This window comes from Heterocephalus glaber, unplaced genomic scaffold, assembly GCF_053883595.1.
Source record: "Heterocephalus glaber isolate CG9 unplaced genomic scaffold, H.glaber_assembly_v1.0 deba00000818, whole genome shotgun sequence".
NCBI classification, from domain to species: Eukaryota; Metazoa; Chordata; class Mammalia; order Rodentia; family Bathyergidae; genus Heterocephalus; species Heterocephalus glaber.
In genome coordinates this window covers 306,676-324,594 of record NW_028258164.1, presented here as the reverse complement: position 1 = coordinate 324,594, position 17,919 = coordinate 306,676, and the positions used below count along the sequence as shown (strand labels likewise).

At 38.6% G+C, this 17,919-nt stretch overlaps 1 protein-coding gene across 4 annotated transcripts in view; it reads right to left on the bottom strand.

Annotated features, from left to right (window-relative positions):
* Kcnq5 (potassium voltage-gated channel subfamily Q member 5) overlaps positions 1 to 17,919 on the bottom strand; it is a 478,936-nt gene that overhangs the window by 455,555 nt on the left and 5,462 nt on the right. The window contains exon 2 of one of the 4 annotated variants that reach the window (XM_087207739.1): positions 5,175 to 5,251. The exons of the other annotated variants lie outside the window; for them this stretch is intronic. Within the exon in view, the coding sequence (XP_087063865.1) occupies positions 5,175 to 5,200 (26 nt within the window). The 5' untranslated portion in view covers positions 5,201 to 5,251. The remainder of the gene's footprint in view (positions 1 to 5,174; positions 5,252 to 17,919) is intronic. 4 annotated transcript variants of the gene reach the window in all.

Here is a 17,919-nt window from a genome sequence, read left to right as displayed (position 1 = left end):
ATAGCTCCTGACAGACAGAAGGGGGTCCCAAATCAGGGGTAATTTATACAGCAAAGTAACAACATAGGTACATCATGGCTCAAACTACAATCAACCTATAGGATTCCAAGTACAACCACTTAGCTAATATCAATCCAATAGGGAAGCAGGGCGTGTAGCAAAAGTCGATAGCTGACATCTTTAACCTTGGCTTATCTATGACTTTTAAACAGAAACATTTTGGGAAGGGATGGGTCCAGGTGCTCTGGTCACCCACCTGGGGGTCTGATGCACATCTGGGCTTAATGGACTGGGTGGTATAATTACAGCACAGTTCCAGGTTCTGCCTTTCTCTTAGGGAAGTATGCAAGTCTGGCTCCTGTGACTATCTTGAGGCCTGCCCTTCCTCAGATGCACCTCCAGCCACAAGTCTGATGTGTTTATTTTTCGCTGACTTCTGTGAGAACCGAGTCCCTCTCTGACTCTTTATTAATTTCTATTTAATTTAGTGGCCTATAATACTAATGAGCAATTAAAGATGATTTAAAGTATGCAGGAGATGTGGGTAGGTTATAGGCACATACTATGGGACTGGCACATCTGTGGGTTTTGCTATCTGTGGGGGTCTTGCACCAATCTGCAGTAGATTCCAAGGGACAACTGTAATGCCAAGTCCACAAGACCTTACTTCAATGTATTTCACTCCACCCTCCTCTGCACTCCCTTCTATAACCCCTACCCCAGCTGTGGAGAACTACAGTTCTTTCCTTTCTTTTACAAAGGTAAGAATATAAAATATTCTCTCTTTTAAATGGATTTTCCCCAGAGGGAAAACCACTTATTTATTCTCCTGGCAGCAAAAGAAAATAAAGTGTCAAATAAAGTGTCAAGATGTCTAAGCCAGTTTAAAAATATTCTGGAATTTCTGGTTTCTTTCCCTTGTTTTGACACAGCTATATAAATGTGGACTGAATCTGCACATCAGATTAAAACACTCATTGCAAGGTGTTTGCACAAATGTTTAAATTTATTTTATCATCATCATCTTTATTATTATTATTAATTATTTTTATTATTATTATTAATTCACTTGGCTGGAAAATTGCTTAAAATGTGGTATGACCAGACAGCATCTATGCATATTGGTTATTTCAAAACAGATAGTTATGACTATTTTTATATACTTTAACCAGTAACCCAGTTCAGGAAAAAAATGGTTAGGGTAAATCATTATAAAAACAGTTACTGCTTAAATGATCTAAGGCAGATTAGATTATAAGAGGAAGTGAAGAAAAAGAAACCTAGCTTCCACCTCATGTATGTGTACTTTTAATTGTTCAAACCAATAATGATACAGATATGTAAATATCATTTTAGAAAAATGGAAAATGGAGTTTAATATTATAAAAATATTAAGTATCTGAATCATGAACAAAAATATACAACAGAAAAAAAGCACAGCACATAAAATAAGATTGTGTTAAGTATATTTGGATATATTAGTCAGTACAGTATTTATTCAAGGAAGCAAGCTTCTGGGATTTCATTTTTATTTGCCACCTGCTGAATGAAAATGTGTGACATTCATGTTATCTGTGACCTTTCCTTAAAAGTTTCGTTCCCCAGTCATATTCTGTACTGGCGGTTGGGCTTTGATGCCCGGAATTTACTTATAATCTCTCTGAACTTCCTTTTCACATGAAATGCTTCAGCTTAGTTACCATCCTAACGGACTGCACCGAGGTGACAGCACAGGCTGAAGGACTATCAATGCCCCGTAGCTTCATTCTGAAGAAGCACTCAAGATGCATTACGGAACAATTACAGAAGAGGCAGGTTCTGTATATTTCGGTCATTTGTACTCCAAGATTGATGGCAGTTAGCCAACCAACTAAATCAATGAACTTATGAAGTCTTGAGTTATACAGCATCTCCATCTCCAGAGTTTTGGGCACATTCACAGAGTCTGCACCATTGCTTGTCTCCACTGGAGAATCTGACCACAGTTATGGAAGCCAATGTTTCCATACATGTGGTTCCTTGCCAAGCTCTCAGATCTCAAGGCCTATGAACTTCCGGAAATGTGTACAATCATTTGTCTACGTGCACACAAACACACGTGTCTGCTCAAGGATATGGTTCACAGTTTGCTTTGCTTTCTCATATTCTGAAAGGAGCTGTGACCCAAAAGCATTTAGAAACTTAGGTTTTGCATAAATGGTCTTGGCCAAGGATTCCTGACACATGTGCCACAATTCACCCAGCATCCCTCAGCTGCACATGTCCTGTGCATGGACAAGTCTGGTGCCCGGCACGGTCGTCTCCAGACTGCCTTCATTGTCTGGCCATGGGAAATGGTGCCTACCCCCTACCATAAAGTAATCTCACTCAGTTGACAGATGTGTAATTCAATATGTAATGAAAGGAGGTTCTCACAAGTAAAACTGAGTCCAGATGCATCCCACTTGGTTAGGGAGATGAACTGAGTAAAATCACTCATGCTTCTATTCTTTGATATCAAGTCCACAGAAATACTCACAGACTTGGCTCTCTCCCTCTCTCTCTCTCTCTCTCTCTCTCTCTCTCTCTCTCTCTCTCCTCTTGTGAGTTATTTCAAAGAGCAAAAGTCTGAGAATAGTAAAATGAATGTCTATGTTCCCACCACCTATTCTGCTGTGTTTCTTCAGGCTTAGATCACTTTCAAAACAAAACAAAACAAAAAGAATTAAAATATTTAGATACAGTTGGAACTACTGAATATACCTCAATTCCTCCCCCAGATTTAAAAGCTATTGTTATATTTATCAATTCTAAACATTAAAAAGTACTTGTACAACAGATCCACACCAGTCTAAGTAATATATAAATACTGGGTTCCATGTTTCTAAATATTGTATAGTTTACATCACACTATAGAATGGTTTTGCATCTTTATTTCTGACTCACAATTTGGTCTGAGATGTATCAATATTGATTCAAGTAGCTCAAGTTCACGCCTTTCAACCACTGTGTGGAACTTTACTACGACACTGCAAGGTAGTTACCTGTTATTCTCTGTCTGGACTTTCGTTCTCTATAAATGACGTTGCAAGGGGCATTTAAATGGACCTCATATGCCCATGTGGACGATGCCCCAGGTGGGCTCTGGGCTCAGTGGAAAGAAACAATCCCCTATTCACACCTCTAATGTTTTCCAGTGTCAGAGGCTCGGCCTCAACCAGCTTAGTATGTGTGGTACCTGGCATTAGGCTTTACATGATGAGTTAGATATTTATTAAATTTCATGCCCACAGCTTTCTCTGTATGGTAGTTGTTGGTGTATCTGTTTAAATTTGGGGGGGGGTACTGGGGGCCTTTGCATTGAGCTATAACCCCTGCCCTCTTTAAAATTTCTGTTTTCAGGCAAGTTCTGGCTAAATCACTAAGTTGCCTAGCCTGGGCTCAAACTTGCAATCCTCTTGCCACAGCATCCCATCCTGCGTGCTGGGATTACAGGATTATGCTACCATGCCTAGCTCATCTGAATTTTCTTATAAAATTGTTCATATTTCCTGGGAGTGAGTCTCATTACAGGTTTTCATTCATCGAGCTTCCTTGCACAAGTTCTGTACAACTTGTAGATCTTCAATATTTACTGAGTGACTGAACAAATTTTAGTCCTCTTTTGATTGCAAAAAGAGCTCTGTAGTTCCTACAGACAGAGGTGGTTATGTAAGTACACACGTGGGCTGAACAACTGTCAGAAGCTCAGGGAGCTCTAGGAGCAAGCTAATCTCTGTGTTGGGGCCATAAGATTGTCACTGTCTGTCTGTCTGGCGGGCTGGCTCTTGTCCTCAGGCATCTCTGCTTCTTTCCCAGCTCTGTTCTACTCTCTTCTGCCTCCTGATCAGGTTCTCCTACTCATCTCACAGTTTCTCCTCTTCTTAACTTCACCTTGCACTCTCCCTACCTCACTCGCTATGGCTTTCTATTTCTACTCTGCTAGTATCTGGACCCCATAATCATTGTTTCCATACTACGTCTTTACAAGTCACCTGCTTACAGGGTGAGGACACATGTTGTGAAGTAATTTTCTAGCCTAGGCCAGACAGTAAACATTTTCAGTTTTATGTATTATAGGTCACTGATACAAATTACTCAACTGTGAAGATGTAGCATGGAAAGTCTTAGACAATACATAAATGAATGTGCATGACAGTCTTACAAAGCTGTATTTATAATGAAACCCAGACTTATGATAGCTGACCAGAGCACGATTGATTTACCAGCTTATGTTTAGCAGTGTAACTTCTGGTGATGGTTCAGTTTTGCAGAAAGCACTTTCTACCGGAAAATAGGATGGTTATGTGGATTTGAGGATTCTAACTCATTTTAGCATTTGATAACCAAGAAGAACCCCTTCAAATATAACTAAAATGTACAAAGCAATAGTGACTCATATATTCGTGCTCACAGACATGGCTGGGAAGTGATTTGTAAAGGGACAAGGCACCAAGGCTGCACCCTTGCTTTCAGGCAGCAAAAGCACCTCACAGGGCACAGTCATAGAGGAGGGACACAGAACCAACCACAGTAAACTAATCTCGGCTATGAGGCATCCTCAGACCCCTGCCAGCTGGGATTGGTTGAGTACAAGGTTTGATTAGATAAGGTCTTTTAGTTCTACTGAAGACCCGGTGTACAGATGCAATAGTAAACTACGTGGACTATTAGATACTCATATGCTTTTTCCCCAAATGGTCATGGTTTTGCAGGCATAAGATCAGCAAGAACTACAATCTGTTCGACTTGTGGGTAGCTGTCATATTTAGTGAGGAAAGCAAATGTTTGAGAAGTTTCACTATTTTTATTCTTAGAGGTATACACATACACAAAGTTTATTCTTAAAATAAACTCATCATTTGCTACTAAAGTTATTCTTTACAAGCCTTGTTGATTTTTTTTTCAAATGAAGGAATGTTTTCACACATTTTGATTATATACGTGTACATGCATACAAACATTTAAAATTCAGGACAGTGTTCTCAATATTTGAGAAGACAAAGTGATGCATTGAATAGTGCTGTCATAAATCTAATTATACAAAAATCAGAATTATTTTAGATAACAGAGTAACAGTGAACAAGGGTGACAATCTATGAGAGACCATTAATACTAAGGTATCCCAGCTATAATTGGACATGGACATGTCTTACATATCTTTTTCTCCATCCAGGGTCATCTTAGCTTCAGCTTGCTTTCAATCAGGGTTACAGTACAGCACAGAAAGTACCTGGGGAAAGAGGAAATCTCCACATTAACTAGGGGAAAAAGCCTTTCAGGGAAGTGAAAAGTTCCTTTTCATTCAGCCTTTTCTTCAAAAGAACACCATGACACAAGCAAGAAAGGAAGTGATATAAGAATTAAAACTTTCCTCTGTTTTCCAAAATTACAAATTCTATATGGCAAGATTTGAAAACTAATTCAAGGCCATAAATGGATTTTCTTGAGTCTGGATTCAAGAAAAGTCTTGACTGGACCCATTAAGCCTGTATGCACCACGAAGGGCCTTGCTACCACTTCTGCAATGAAAAAGGGGCAGGGAACCCAGACCCTGGAATTCTACCTGAAGAGAACTTCCACACTGTAATTCATATACTACTGAATAGTTACTGTTGTATCACTAATAGCTCTTGTTTCCTGCTTATTAAGCTTCCATTCCAGTAATCTGTGGTAAGAATATATGAAGGATCATTTGGCAATCCTGAAATGCCCTGAAGTTCAGGACTTTCTTGGTGCTGGGAGTCAAGGAAATAGTGTGTGACACAATTATTCTGAGAACACATGTTCTGAGTATCATAGTTAGCATTTATAAAATATTTTTCATTTGAAAAATTGTATAGACCTACTTTTCCAAGAGTGAGGAGTCACTCAATTTGGCTCAAATACAATCTTGTCCTACAGCTTCCCAGAAAATGGACATGGCTTGCATAAGAACGGTGATGGTGGTGGTAGGAGAGACAAAGGAGAGGGACCAAGAATGCGAAAGTATAGTTGATGTAGAGTAAAAAGTCATGGGGGATAGAAAGGACAATCAAAGGAGCATCTGGTCTCATTCCTAACCTATAGGACTGTTCACCAAAAGTAACTTTCACCAGTAGCAAACACAGTTTATTTTATACAAATCATGTATGGTATGTGTGTACTGATGATCCTCACTAGTCACAGATTCCCTACATACAAATTTGCCTACTCAAATCTGATTGGTAAACCTAAAATCAATATAGTGCCTTTGAGGTCATTTATGGACACATGCAGAGCAGCCAAAATGCATGCTTCCAGGTAACAGTGAATAAGGCTGAAGGATTATTCAATGTTCCTACACACAAGGAAACTGTGCTGTGCTTTTTTAGAAAAAAAATACGTAAAATAAGCTTCATTCATGCATGAGTTGCAGTTTTATTGTCTGTGAGTTCAATGTAATGAATCAATAATACATATTTAATAATGTGGTTTTAAACAGAAACACACAAAAAATAAGGTTATGTATGTACTGGTTAATGAAAATACTGTAACAAAGGCTTATGGGACTTTACCCTCCAGTCCCACTATAAAAATGATTCAGTATTCACTTATCCAGCATCTGCAGTGACCTTATAGAACATAACTACCATAAATAACAAGAATCTACTATGTGTATGGGGAGCTATTTACAAAACTGAATACTTATGTACATAAACTATATACACTGCTTTATATCTTAATTGTTTTCACTGAATAATTTATTTAGAAACCGTGCCATAACATGCTATATATCTCTACCTCATTCCTTTCAAATAATACATTTTTCCCTTGGATTATTTTAACACTGACTTGCTCCTTGATTTAATTAGCTGCTAATGATGGAGTTTTATGTAATTTCTGGTTATTTTAAATGACAAAAGATGCTTCAAGAAACATTCTTGTGTTTATATTATTGCAAACTACAAAGATCTCTGGATTCTGAGCCCCTGTAACAAATACTCAACAGCTATGACTATCTTTAGGAGTTATGAAAATAATTTAATAGACCAGTATTACAATTCAGGGTGTAGAATTGGCCTGTGAATTTAATGCTGTTGACTAGCAGCACTACGCTGAGGATGGGGTCAAGTCATCAGGCTTTTGTTGGTAGGTGAAGTCAGAGTTCAATAACTGCAGAGTCCCTTTATGCCACAGGTGCTAAGAACTCTGGCTCTATATTCAAGTCTGCCCATGAAGAAGGCCCTGTTAGACAGCTTTGAAACTAGTGATGCCAAACTAACCTCTTGCTTAAAGGAAAAAGCAATACCCATGTGTCAGAGGGAAGAGAACTCTTCTGTCTTTACATCTCACCCCCTGCCCTGCTACTGCCAAGCTGTGTTTGCCTGTTGTAGTAGCACAGGACCATCAACGGTGAGGTGATAATGACTCAGAATATTGTAGGATTATACCTATTCAAAACTCAAGGGAGGAATAGAGCATATAGAAGTGTGCATAAAAATAAATGGGACGCCTTCCTGTTCTCTAGTTAACTGCTCTGCAGCAAAATTTTCCTAGATAAAAAGCAAATGCCTTTTACAGTACACTTCAACTTCAGTGCATGCAGGTGACCCATGGGGAAAGCGGTCATTTATAAACTAACAATTTTAAATACCCACCAAAATTCTTTATTCCCTTATAATTCATTCACAAAACCACTACATTTTCAATGGTAATAGTAACAATAAAAAGAATATTAGATACAGACCGGCACAGAAACCAAACTCCATTTACTTTTAACTACTCACACATAAGAAAGTCCTGTGCTTGCAAAGCATATGTGCCTCACCTGAGGAAGCAGAGTGAGGAGATTCAGGACACAGGGTCATACCTCACTGCTCAGGTCTGACTGTTTTGGACCATTCTCTTTGGGCATATGCATTCGGTGTCAGACCTGTTAAATGTGGAATATTTAAATACAGATGTTCAGGCTCACTTGAACTTACGGAAAAATGTATTTGCCTTGGCCTAATGAATTTATCAAGTGTAATGAAACAGTGTGCACACAGGCAGATTGAGTATGCCTGATCATTTCAGACCACTCTTGTCATGTTTATGCCCACTCTTTCCCACTACTGCTTGCTTGCATTGCGGAGATAATTCCTACAAAATTTTCATAACTGAAAACAAACCATAATGCCACAACTGAATGGACTACATACACCTACTTTCTTCTTAAACTGAAACTATAGAAATTAATGCCTCCTGCTGGCTAATGGGAGTTCCTAAAAGGGAAAAAATATTGTTTGTTATTATATAGACCAAAAGGGTACCAAAATCCTTATCAATAGAATACCCATCATATAATAGACAAACAATAGTACTTGAAATGAATGGCAGTATTCCTACAGAATATCTTCAGAGAGGAACGTTAAGCCTGGTCCCAGATATACAAACGAAGTTCTTTCTACACGGCCTGAATCAACACTGGCTCCAATGAATCATCCAGAGCGCACTACTTAATGCTTCTGCAGCCTCAGTCTTCCCATGTAAAATAGGATACTGTTAGAATAGGTCTTCAGAGCCCTTCCACCTCTACAATCTTGTTATTTTAGTGTGCAAAAGCAGGAGTCCCTGGCAGTGTTTTCAAATTTAAACTTTAAGAATGTGCTCTTATCTGTGTATTTTAAAAAGTAGATTATAAGAGATTTCCTGATTTCTGAGAAAAACTCTGCTCAATCTCAGAGGGCTTGTAAACATGACAGGAAATGTCTTGCTATATACTCTTGGCACCAAATATAATGCTACTCAGTGTTGTACTGTTTCATTTATTCACTCAGTTATCCATTGAATGCATTTTTTATGTGTGCTCAGTATTGCAGTATTTCCACCTTCGAAGGGCCAACAGACTATGTTGGCAAAGGTGTATAAAAATTACCCTTTAACACCTCGTCTCCTTGTTATTTTCACAATAGCACATGGTTAGTACCTAGAGAGGTCCATGATTCGCCCAAGTCACACATGTTGAGTGTATGACTTCTAGAACAGTTTCATTCCCATTGTTGTGGCCAACAGGTGCTAGTCTTGGGTTAAAGTTCCAGCTGCTTTTTCAGATTTCCCCCACATAGCACTATTAGAGAGATTCTCTGAATCTCACACCTGCTTATCTACCCAGTGTGCCAAGACTCCATTGAGTCTTTGCTGTTGTCCAGACATGATAGTATCTGTCACCCAGGGCTGCTTCAGCACATGACTCAAAGTTGCTATTCCAAAAATGCTTTTTTGCTACTCAAAACCTTTATCATAAATCTCAATCTCTCTTCTTTCAGGATCTTGCTCCACTCAATTACTCTAATTTTCACCTTACAGGGTGGCCCTTTCCCAAGGCTTTTATATGTGGACAGACTTCTAACAGCTTGGAGAAATTAGAACTTTAGCATTACTCTCTTCCTTGCTAATCTACTCTCCCCCATCTCTCTTCCCTCATTTAACTGTCAGTTATTCAGCCTAATCGGTCTCCTCCTTTTCCCCTCCAACACTGCTTGGTGCCTCATCTTAAAGCCTTTAGAACAGCTTTCCACTTATCAGCATCTCTCTCAGACTGCAAAATTGCTTTCCCACCAGATTTCTCTGCTTGCACAGGAGTTTCTGTATCGGCTTCTCTCCTGGAGTCCCCATTCCAGTTACACAATTGCACCTTGGGGACACTGCTCCCCCTGTGAAGAGCCTTTGGAGATGCTGACTGCAGTGTCTGCACGCTACCTACTTGCTGGCTTGTTTTGGTCTTTTTTCCCCAGGACACCACGTTTTCTTCCTGTGAAACTGGATGTCCTTCTAACAGATGGCGCTGCAGATGCCAGTTACTACTTGATGGCTGAGTTTTCTTCTAGGTTCTGGCCTCTTCTCCTCTATCCTGGCTGTCTACATTACTACCTCTTTTTATGTGCATATCTTCATTTTTCTTCTTTGTAATACTTTCCTCTGGCTGTGGCTTTTCTTTAAGACTCAGTCCTTCTATGGACACTGTATCACCCTCATGTCTCTCTTCTCTTTCTTTTTGCCTCTGCTCTCCCCACATGTCAGTGTTCCCCAAACCTCTGCCCTTACACTCTGCCCAGCACCGTTTTATCTCCTTATCCATCACTTCTCTCCTGGTAAGTGACAACTCTCCGGCTTTCTCTCTGGAAGCCCAAACAGCCCACACATTCACCTATGCATCCTGTCTCCACCTAAAGCAGAATTAAGCAAATACTGCATGGTTACAATCACACTAGCTTGAAACCTAGGAATACTGGATTCTTTGTCTATGAGAATATAATTGAGGGCCAAAGAGGAGTTCACCCTTTAAACTCCTTATTCTGCTGTCTTTCAAATTCCCAAAGTGAACACTCCAGGCCACACCCTCAAACGCTACAATGCTGCCCCACTTCCAGATGCTTATTCTACACCAACCAGTCACTAACTTTACACATGACCCAAGTATAAAAACGCAATATACATTTATGTGGACAGATTTCTTAAATGCACTACTGTGTGTTTTGGAAATCTATGGTAAGATTGCAGTGTGGAAACAGAATTTTGAATCAACAAGGAAATTATGTGTTTACCTTTAAATCTTTTTGGAGAGAAGAAAAATTCACGATCTCTCATTGATGACAACTGTGAATTATATTATGTATAAGTAGAGAAGTAGAGAAATATTATATGTTTCTAGCTGACACGATAGCTTCTTAACTATTCTTGTTTATGGTTGTGTAGGCTACCTCACCCAGTACCACATATAAACTCGTCTTTATTATCTACTTCCTGCCCTGAAGCCTAGAATAAAACTGTATACCCATGAGCTCTTAAAAACAGTTCCAAGCAGCATGACCCAACTAGTTCAAGAACAGTAATTTGTAAAGCAGTTCATCAAGTCCAATTCTCAATGCAAAACAGCTTTGAAATCACCTAAGGGGATCTATCTTGCTAGGTATTCTATAAAAGTCTTATTTCCATTGTTAGTGGAATGTCTGGGGCCATTCTATAGAGAGGAGGAACAGGGGGCTGCAGAATAAAAACATGGCCACACCAAACTGGTGTTCTGAACCGATGCCTAGAAGTCAAGGACTGTTTGCTAGGGTAGTCAGCCCTTTGCCGAGATTCTAGCCCACCTCATTCCATTCATCCTTTGGTGGATCTGAATTTAAAGGAATTTACCTGGCTTTCTTCCAGAAAACACAAGTTGAATGACCAGTTGAACATTCAAACTCAGTAAAACTGTTGCCCGGAGCATAGTGTCATTTCTCCTACTTGTCAAAGACTTTATGAATAAGAACAGATGGTGTTTCCATTCAGGAGCCTATCTTGAAAGTTCTAAGTGGGATCCCCCAAAGTCATTTGGATTTCCCTTCAATGTTTTTGCCTTTTCCATTTGATGGGGCAAACTGAATTGTATTATCTGGCAAGAAAAATTTGAAACTAAGTGAATCTTACTTTCTTCTCAATGCTTTAACTTGTTTGACGATGTAGTTCAGAAACTAATGAGATAGAATAAGAGCACCTTAAGGACTGCAAGGAACACACATTCCACACCTAAGCTGCCTACCTGAAGAAAAGAGCAAGTGTCATGGTCCATGTGAAGAGAAGAGCCATTTTGCCCATTCCCGGAGACAGCAGAACACAAGGGAAGAAGCACTTCCACAGTGTTCCAAGGACAAGCTATGTGGTGGACACTCAAATATTCAATGAATGATTGAGTTGATTCTAGGTCCCCCTATATTACCTAGGCAGGTAATATTTTCCTCTCATATACAAGATTTTAAAAGTTAAACATATTAGAAGCTTAAGAGTCCACTGAAAAGGGCCGGGGATTTAGGTCAGTGGTTTCGCTGCCTGCTGCACAAGCACAAGGACCCAAGTTCGATCCCTGGTACCAAAAAAAAAAAAAAAAAAAGAGTACACTGAAAATATACAGAGATTTTATTTGATTTATTAAAACTTTTGGTTTATATATTTTTTTCTTAAATCACTTTGGGGAGAAAAAAATAGCATCCCTAAACATAGCATTATGAAGCATCATCAGTTTTCTATTTTTAAAATACTTTGAAGGAAATTAAACATACTCAGAATGTTTTATTAACTAGAACATTTAGTTTAACTAGTTAAATTACCACTCTAGAAATGACTACAATCAGCAGGAACTCCTGCGCCGGCCTCTGTGTGGGAATGGCCTGAGCTGAATGGTCACCTGCACAGGCAGTTTTTCCAGGGTACAGGAGGACCTGCACAGTGGCTCTGCATATGGAGATGCTGGAGTTCACTGTGTAAATCCTTTCAAGAGCAGCAACTGCTAAATGTTGCTGGGGAAAGGCTAATCTTTGCTTTTGTCCTAAGTCCATTCATACAGATGGCTTTTGAGGCCCTGAAAATAGTAAAATAATTCTTCCAGACTAAAAATTCCCTGAGGAAATCTGCTTTCTTATTCATGTTCAGCCCATATGGTTCCCACTCCAGAACCTTACAAGTACCATGAATTCAGGTTATTGAACAAGCACAGAAGAATTATGTCCTGATTTTATCAATCAGAAAGCTGAGAGGTAGACCCAATGACTAAAAACCTGGAAAGGAAATCTACATTCTCAGTCCCATCCACACCCCCTAGGTGCACAGAAAACAGGTTTGAAGAAATGGAAGCCCTGAGCATCGTTGCGGTTCTGTAATAATTTCTGGGAGTAGCTTTGGAAAAATTTTCAACAAGGAAAGAGTATTAGTGGTTTTGAATCTCAGAGGCTCTTCTACAAGACACTTGCATTTTGGGGCCATGATTTAATCTCTCAGTTACACAGGGAAAATGGAGCTCTCTGATGCAAGAAATACAGTTCTATTTCTTGGCTCACTAAGACAACTCCTAATAGCTAGAATAGTCTATAAATATTTTTAAGTTAAATGATATTTATTTAACTATATATAACAAACATACTAAGCTTTTAAAAAACATCTTTTCCTAAAATAGCTCTAACATAAAAATTAATTTTCATTTACTTAATCATTTAAAGTAGTAACTTCCTAAATGGGAAACACAGTCTTTAAAAAATTACATGGTAAATATTAAAGTATTCCTGTATTTCAGCAACAATACATATTAGGAGAACTTAGTGCAATTTTAAGGCTTCACATTCTTATTTTCTAAGAAGTCTGAGACTAACTAAAGCTCAGAACACCCCAACTAGCACTCTCTCAGTGCTCTTCTGGCCCTCACATCTTTGTAGAAGCCTCTGCTAATTACTGCATCTCAGTACATAAAATAGGAACCCAGTTTACTTAGACAGAACACTGGGAAAGTGGGAGTAGTTAGAGGGCCAATGCTGCTCTTGATTAAAAGCAGACAGCTCTTAGAGGACAAGAAATCAAGGTATACCACACAGTAAAAATAAATTCAGAGAAACATTCCATTAAGGTAGATGAACAGAAAGGAAGAAAAAAAATGAGGGGTGGTTTAAGAGCAGAGAAAAAAAAAATCAATGGGACAAATGAGAAAAGAAAGGAAGAAATGTCCAGGAAAAAAATGCATATATGGGAGGAAAGAGAGAAAAGCATGAAAGATGAACGGGGTTATGTGAAGAAAACAAAAATATATATTTATTGTTTTAAAGAGAGAAAGATCCCTTATCAAATCAGTATGGAGCAAACACATCCTATACATTTATCCATTAAGGATCTTACATAAATCAAATGATGCTATCTTAGATATTTTCAATGAAGGTATAAATTTGGAATTTAATACTCCTGAAAATGGCATTAAGAAATTGTTAATTTGTTGATTTCTTGATAGCAGCCATTTTTTCTGGGGTGAGGTGGAATCTCAGTGTTGTTTTCATCTGCATCTCTCGAATGACCAGTGATGTTGAACATTTTTTCATGTGTTTATTTGCTGCTTTTAGTTCTTTGTCTGAGAAATGTCTGTTCATTTCAGATGCCCATTTTTGGATTGGGTCTTTGAATTTGGGAGGTCTGATTTTTTTCAATTCTTTATATATTCTAGATAGTAGTCCTTTGTCTAAGGTACAGCTGCTAAAATTTTTTTTCCCACATTGTAGGTTGTCTCTTAGCTCTGTTGGTGGTTTCTCTTGCAGTGCAGAAGGTTTTTAATAAGATGAGATCCCAGTTGTTGATTCTTTGTGCTAGTTCCAGTGCTACTGAGGGTTTGTTCATAGTCTTTTCCTATGCTAATGTCTTCAAGAGTTCTACCTAACTTATCTTCCAGCAAGTTTAGTGTTTCAACAAATAACAAATGCTGGTGGGAGTGTGGGGAGAAAGGAACCCTTCTCCATTGCTGGTGGGAGTGCACACTGGTGCAACCACTGTGGAAATCAATATGAAGATATCTCAAAGAACTAGGGCTAGAGGTCCCATTTGACCCAGCTAGTCCCCTTCTGGGTATCTTCTCCAAAGAATTAAAAGAATCATACCACAGTGATATATGTCCACCCATGTTTATAGCAGCACAGTTCGTAATAGCTAAAGCTTGGAAACAGCCCAAGTGCCCATCAACTGGAAACTGGATAAAGAAGATGTGGGTTTTTTAATAAAATGGAGTACTACTCAGCCATAAAGAATGAGAAACTAGAGTCATTTATAGCTAAATGGATGCATATTGAGACCATACTCTTAAGTGAAATAAATAGGACACACATGTGTAAATACCGAATAGTTTCTCTAGTGTGAGAAACTGAAAGTGTACATAAGGGTTAAAATGATTAAAATGAATAACTGATAATTTGAAGTAGGAAGAAAAGGCCTAAAGGGGTAGGGGTGGTAGAAGGTGAAAGGAAAGAAGGGAAAGGAAAAATTATAAGAAGAGAAAAAAGTGGAAACGAAATCTATGTAAATAGGGAAGGGGGTGGTGAAGGGCACACAGATAAATGGGGAAAAAAATAACCAAGATACATCATGTACAGGTACAAGCACCCAATGATAAATGTAAACATATTGTATACCTAAAATGTACCAATAAAAGGATGTAAGAAAAAAAAAGAAAGAAATTGTTAATTTGGATCATCAATACAAGTTGCAAAACAATTTTAAACTAAAGAAACTTAAGGAACTTGCTGTTTGAGTGGGGGCAGATTTAAGACATCAAAAGTAAATTCTGATTAAAAGTAAAGAATGAATCTTTCTAGCTACTTACCATAGGAGAAACAAAAGATGAGAGTACTTTGGTTTACTTAGACATTCACAAACTGTTTGTGAATAATTAGATAAAAATCCAGTTAAAGGACAATGCAATACTGTAAAAGTAAAGTTGGTAACTGAATCAGAACTTAATCATATTCCCCAGTGGAATTTCTTTGAGTGCACATACTTTAATCCACTTTTTTGAACCACCAGCATCTAACACATTTCCTGGTACACACACAATGGCTGTTAATTAAATGCTAAACTAAACTGTTAATAAACTAAAGATGGATTGTAACATTATAGTTAGATTATCTTGCCACACACTGAAGAATTAAAGATTTTAAAATTACCTCATCAGTACTATAAATGGAACAAGGATCATTGTGTCTGAGTTTATAAAAAGTGTATCTCTTCACATACACTGAAATTTAAATATTTTTAAAATATGAGACAATCTTCAAATTACCAAGAGTAAGTTTAGGCTGTGTTTATTTCTAAATTGCATTTTATTCAAGTATCTCATTTTACTTTTAGAGGAGTAAAACAAAGGAAATATAAATACTTGCACTGACACAAATTATCTACTAACGTGTGTTCATACTGTGTGTTTATTTGTGTGCATATGGCCTATATGCATAAATAATATATGTGGATACAAAATGGGAAATGTTCAGACTATGTTTAAATTTAGGAATTGATGACTTCAGTAACATTTAGTAAACACATTTTTCAGACAAAGTGATTCCAAAGGATTAAAAGCATCACCTGGAAACTCTGAGGCCTATCAAAAAATGTCACTAATGATGAAAAATACAGTTGTGTGGCCAATCTGGTTCCCAGATTGTAATCAAATAAAATTTCAAATAATGTGCTCATAAATTGTTGAAGAAAAAAATTGAAGATGGAAACACTGACAAATCATTAAATGGAACTATGAGGTGGGGCTCTTCAACAATTGGGCTGCAAGTAGTTTTACACCACTGGGTTAGGATAAAACATGCTCCACTGGCATTTTCATCTGCCAAAATAGCCATTGCAATTAAAAATTGAAATTGGCATGACTTCTTTGCATGCAATTATCAAAAGGCTGCTGGCTATCTTCCTTGTTTATAATGTTTCTTGTATCAGGACTTCATTCTACTTTGAAATAGACTTTTCATATATTTTATTTCTTTTAGACTATAATATTACCAGTACTAATAGTGTAACAGTTTTTGACATTTCTAATTGTAATACTATAGCATTATTTACATTTCTAAAAGTAGATTGAAAGATAAGGAGCATCTTATGTTATTATATTAACTGAATATAAAGCAGTACAAATTGAATGAGGCCTTTTTGCGAATAAGGGAAATCAATGATTTTTAAAGAATATAGGGGAAAAATAAACTGCAAATATCAATTTTTATAAACAGACTTAAATTAGAACAAAACATATCTAAATAATAAAGTAATTCATTGGGTCTAATGGAGTCTGATACAGAGTAGCCAACAGAGTAAAATTCCATCTTCCCACAGGAATCAGTGTGTGTTTTGCAGATTTGGGGTGTGAGTTTGTGAACCAACATGCATCCATGCATGGAGTGTCTTCTGTGTGGCAGACACTGTTCTGGGTCCTGGTGATGTAGGGCTGAAGAAGAAAGAGAGTCCCTGCCTTTGAGGATGGGGGTGCGTAATGAACAGACTCCTCCCAGCCTAGCGGAGCAGTGATGTGTTCCTTTAAGTCTTCAGGAGGCTCACCTTGGCTACTAGGTCGCACAATGATCTTGGGGAGTCAGGAGTGCAGTTTCAGGAAGTAGACAGGAGGCACCCCTGCAGCTCAGGGATGACAAGGGGAAAACTCTCAACTCTGTCTGCCACCATCTCAGTTGGAGCCCGGACACTACTGGGCACACTAGCAGAAGGAGATTTAGAATCCCAAAAGGAGAAAATGACTTGTTCCAAGTCACAAAATTAATTATCTAAAAAGCTAGGAGCAGAGCACTGGTCTCCTATTTCTAGCTCCATACCTTCTCCCCCTTAAATGAGTCATCAGGATTTCACTTCCATGAAAACTGAAAAGACCTGGTAGTTCCATCACTCAGAAACTCATTCTGACTCTCCTGCAGCAGGCTTCCATGAAAAATTATTTACTTGCACGTTAAGAAAGAACTTCTTTAGCTCCAACTAGATACAATCAACCTTGCTAGGGGCTTGAGATTCGGAGACAAGCAGCAGAGTTTCTGTGTAAGAAGTTCACCCTCACCCTGGGGAGACAGCAAGTACGCCACAGGAAGAACACAGTGGGGAAGCACCACTACAAGGACAATCCCAGAGCGCCATGGAGTCTGAGACAAAGGGCACCTACCTTCCCCTGGCAGCCTGACTGAAAATACGAATGAAAGGAATCCAACCTTGCACTGTGTTTTGCAGAAATTAAAGTTTGAAAGCCAGAGTGCAAGATATGGGAAGAATCCCAGAGCACAGCATGAGCAGAGATCTGGTGAGGCGCAGGACGGAGCAGTTGTGTAAGGCTTGGCATCAAGGTGTACCTTATAGGGCAATGGCTATAGTGAGGCCAGAAAGATGGGCAAAGGACATGGCACAAGGGTCCAGGGAGCTCTTCCAAGGAATCTGGCCCTTACTTCATACTACCGTGTGCGTTTTCCCAACTCTTAACCAAGGCTCACTCTGCTGAAATCATGCTTATGACCCTTACCACCCCCCCGAAGCTGCTGTAGGAAAGGCTACCACTGGCTTCTCTCATGATCAACCCAATGAAATCTTACCCAGTTTCTTATTCTTTTCTGCAGCAGTCCTTTC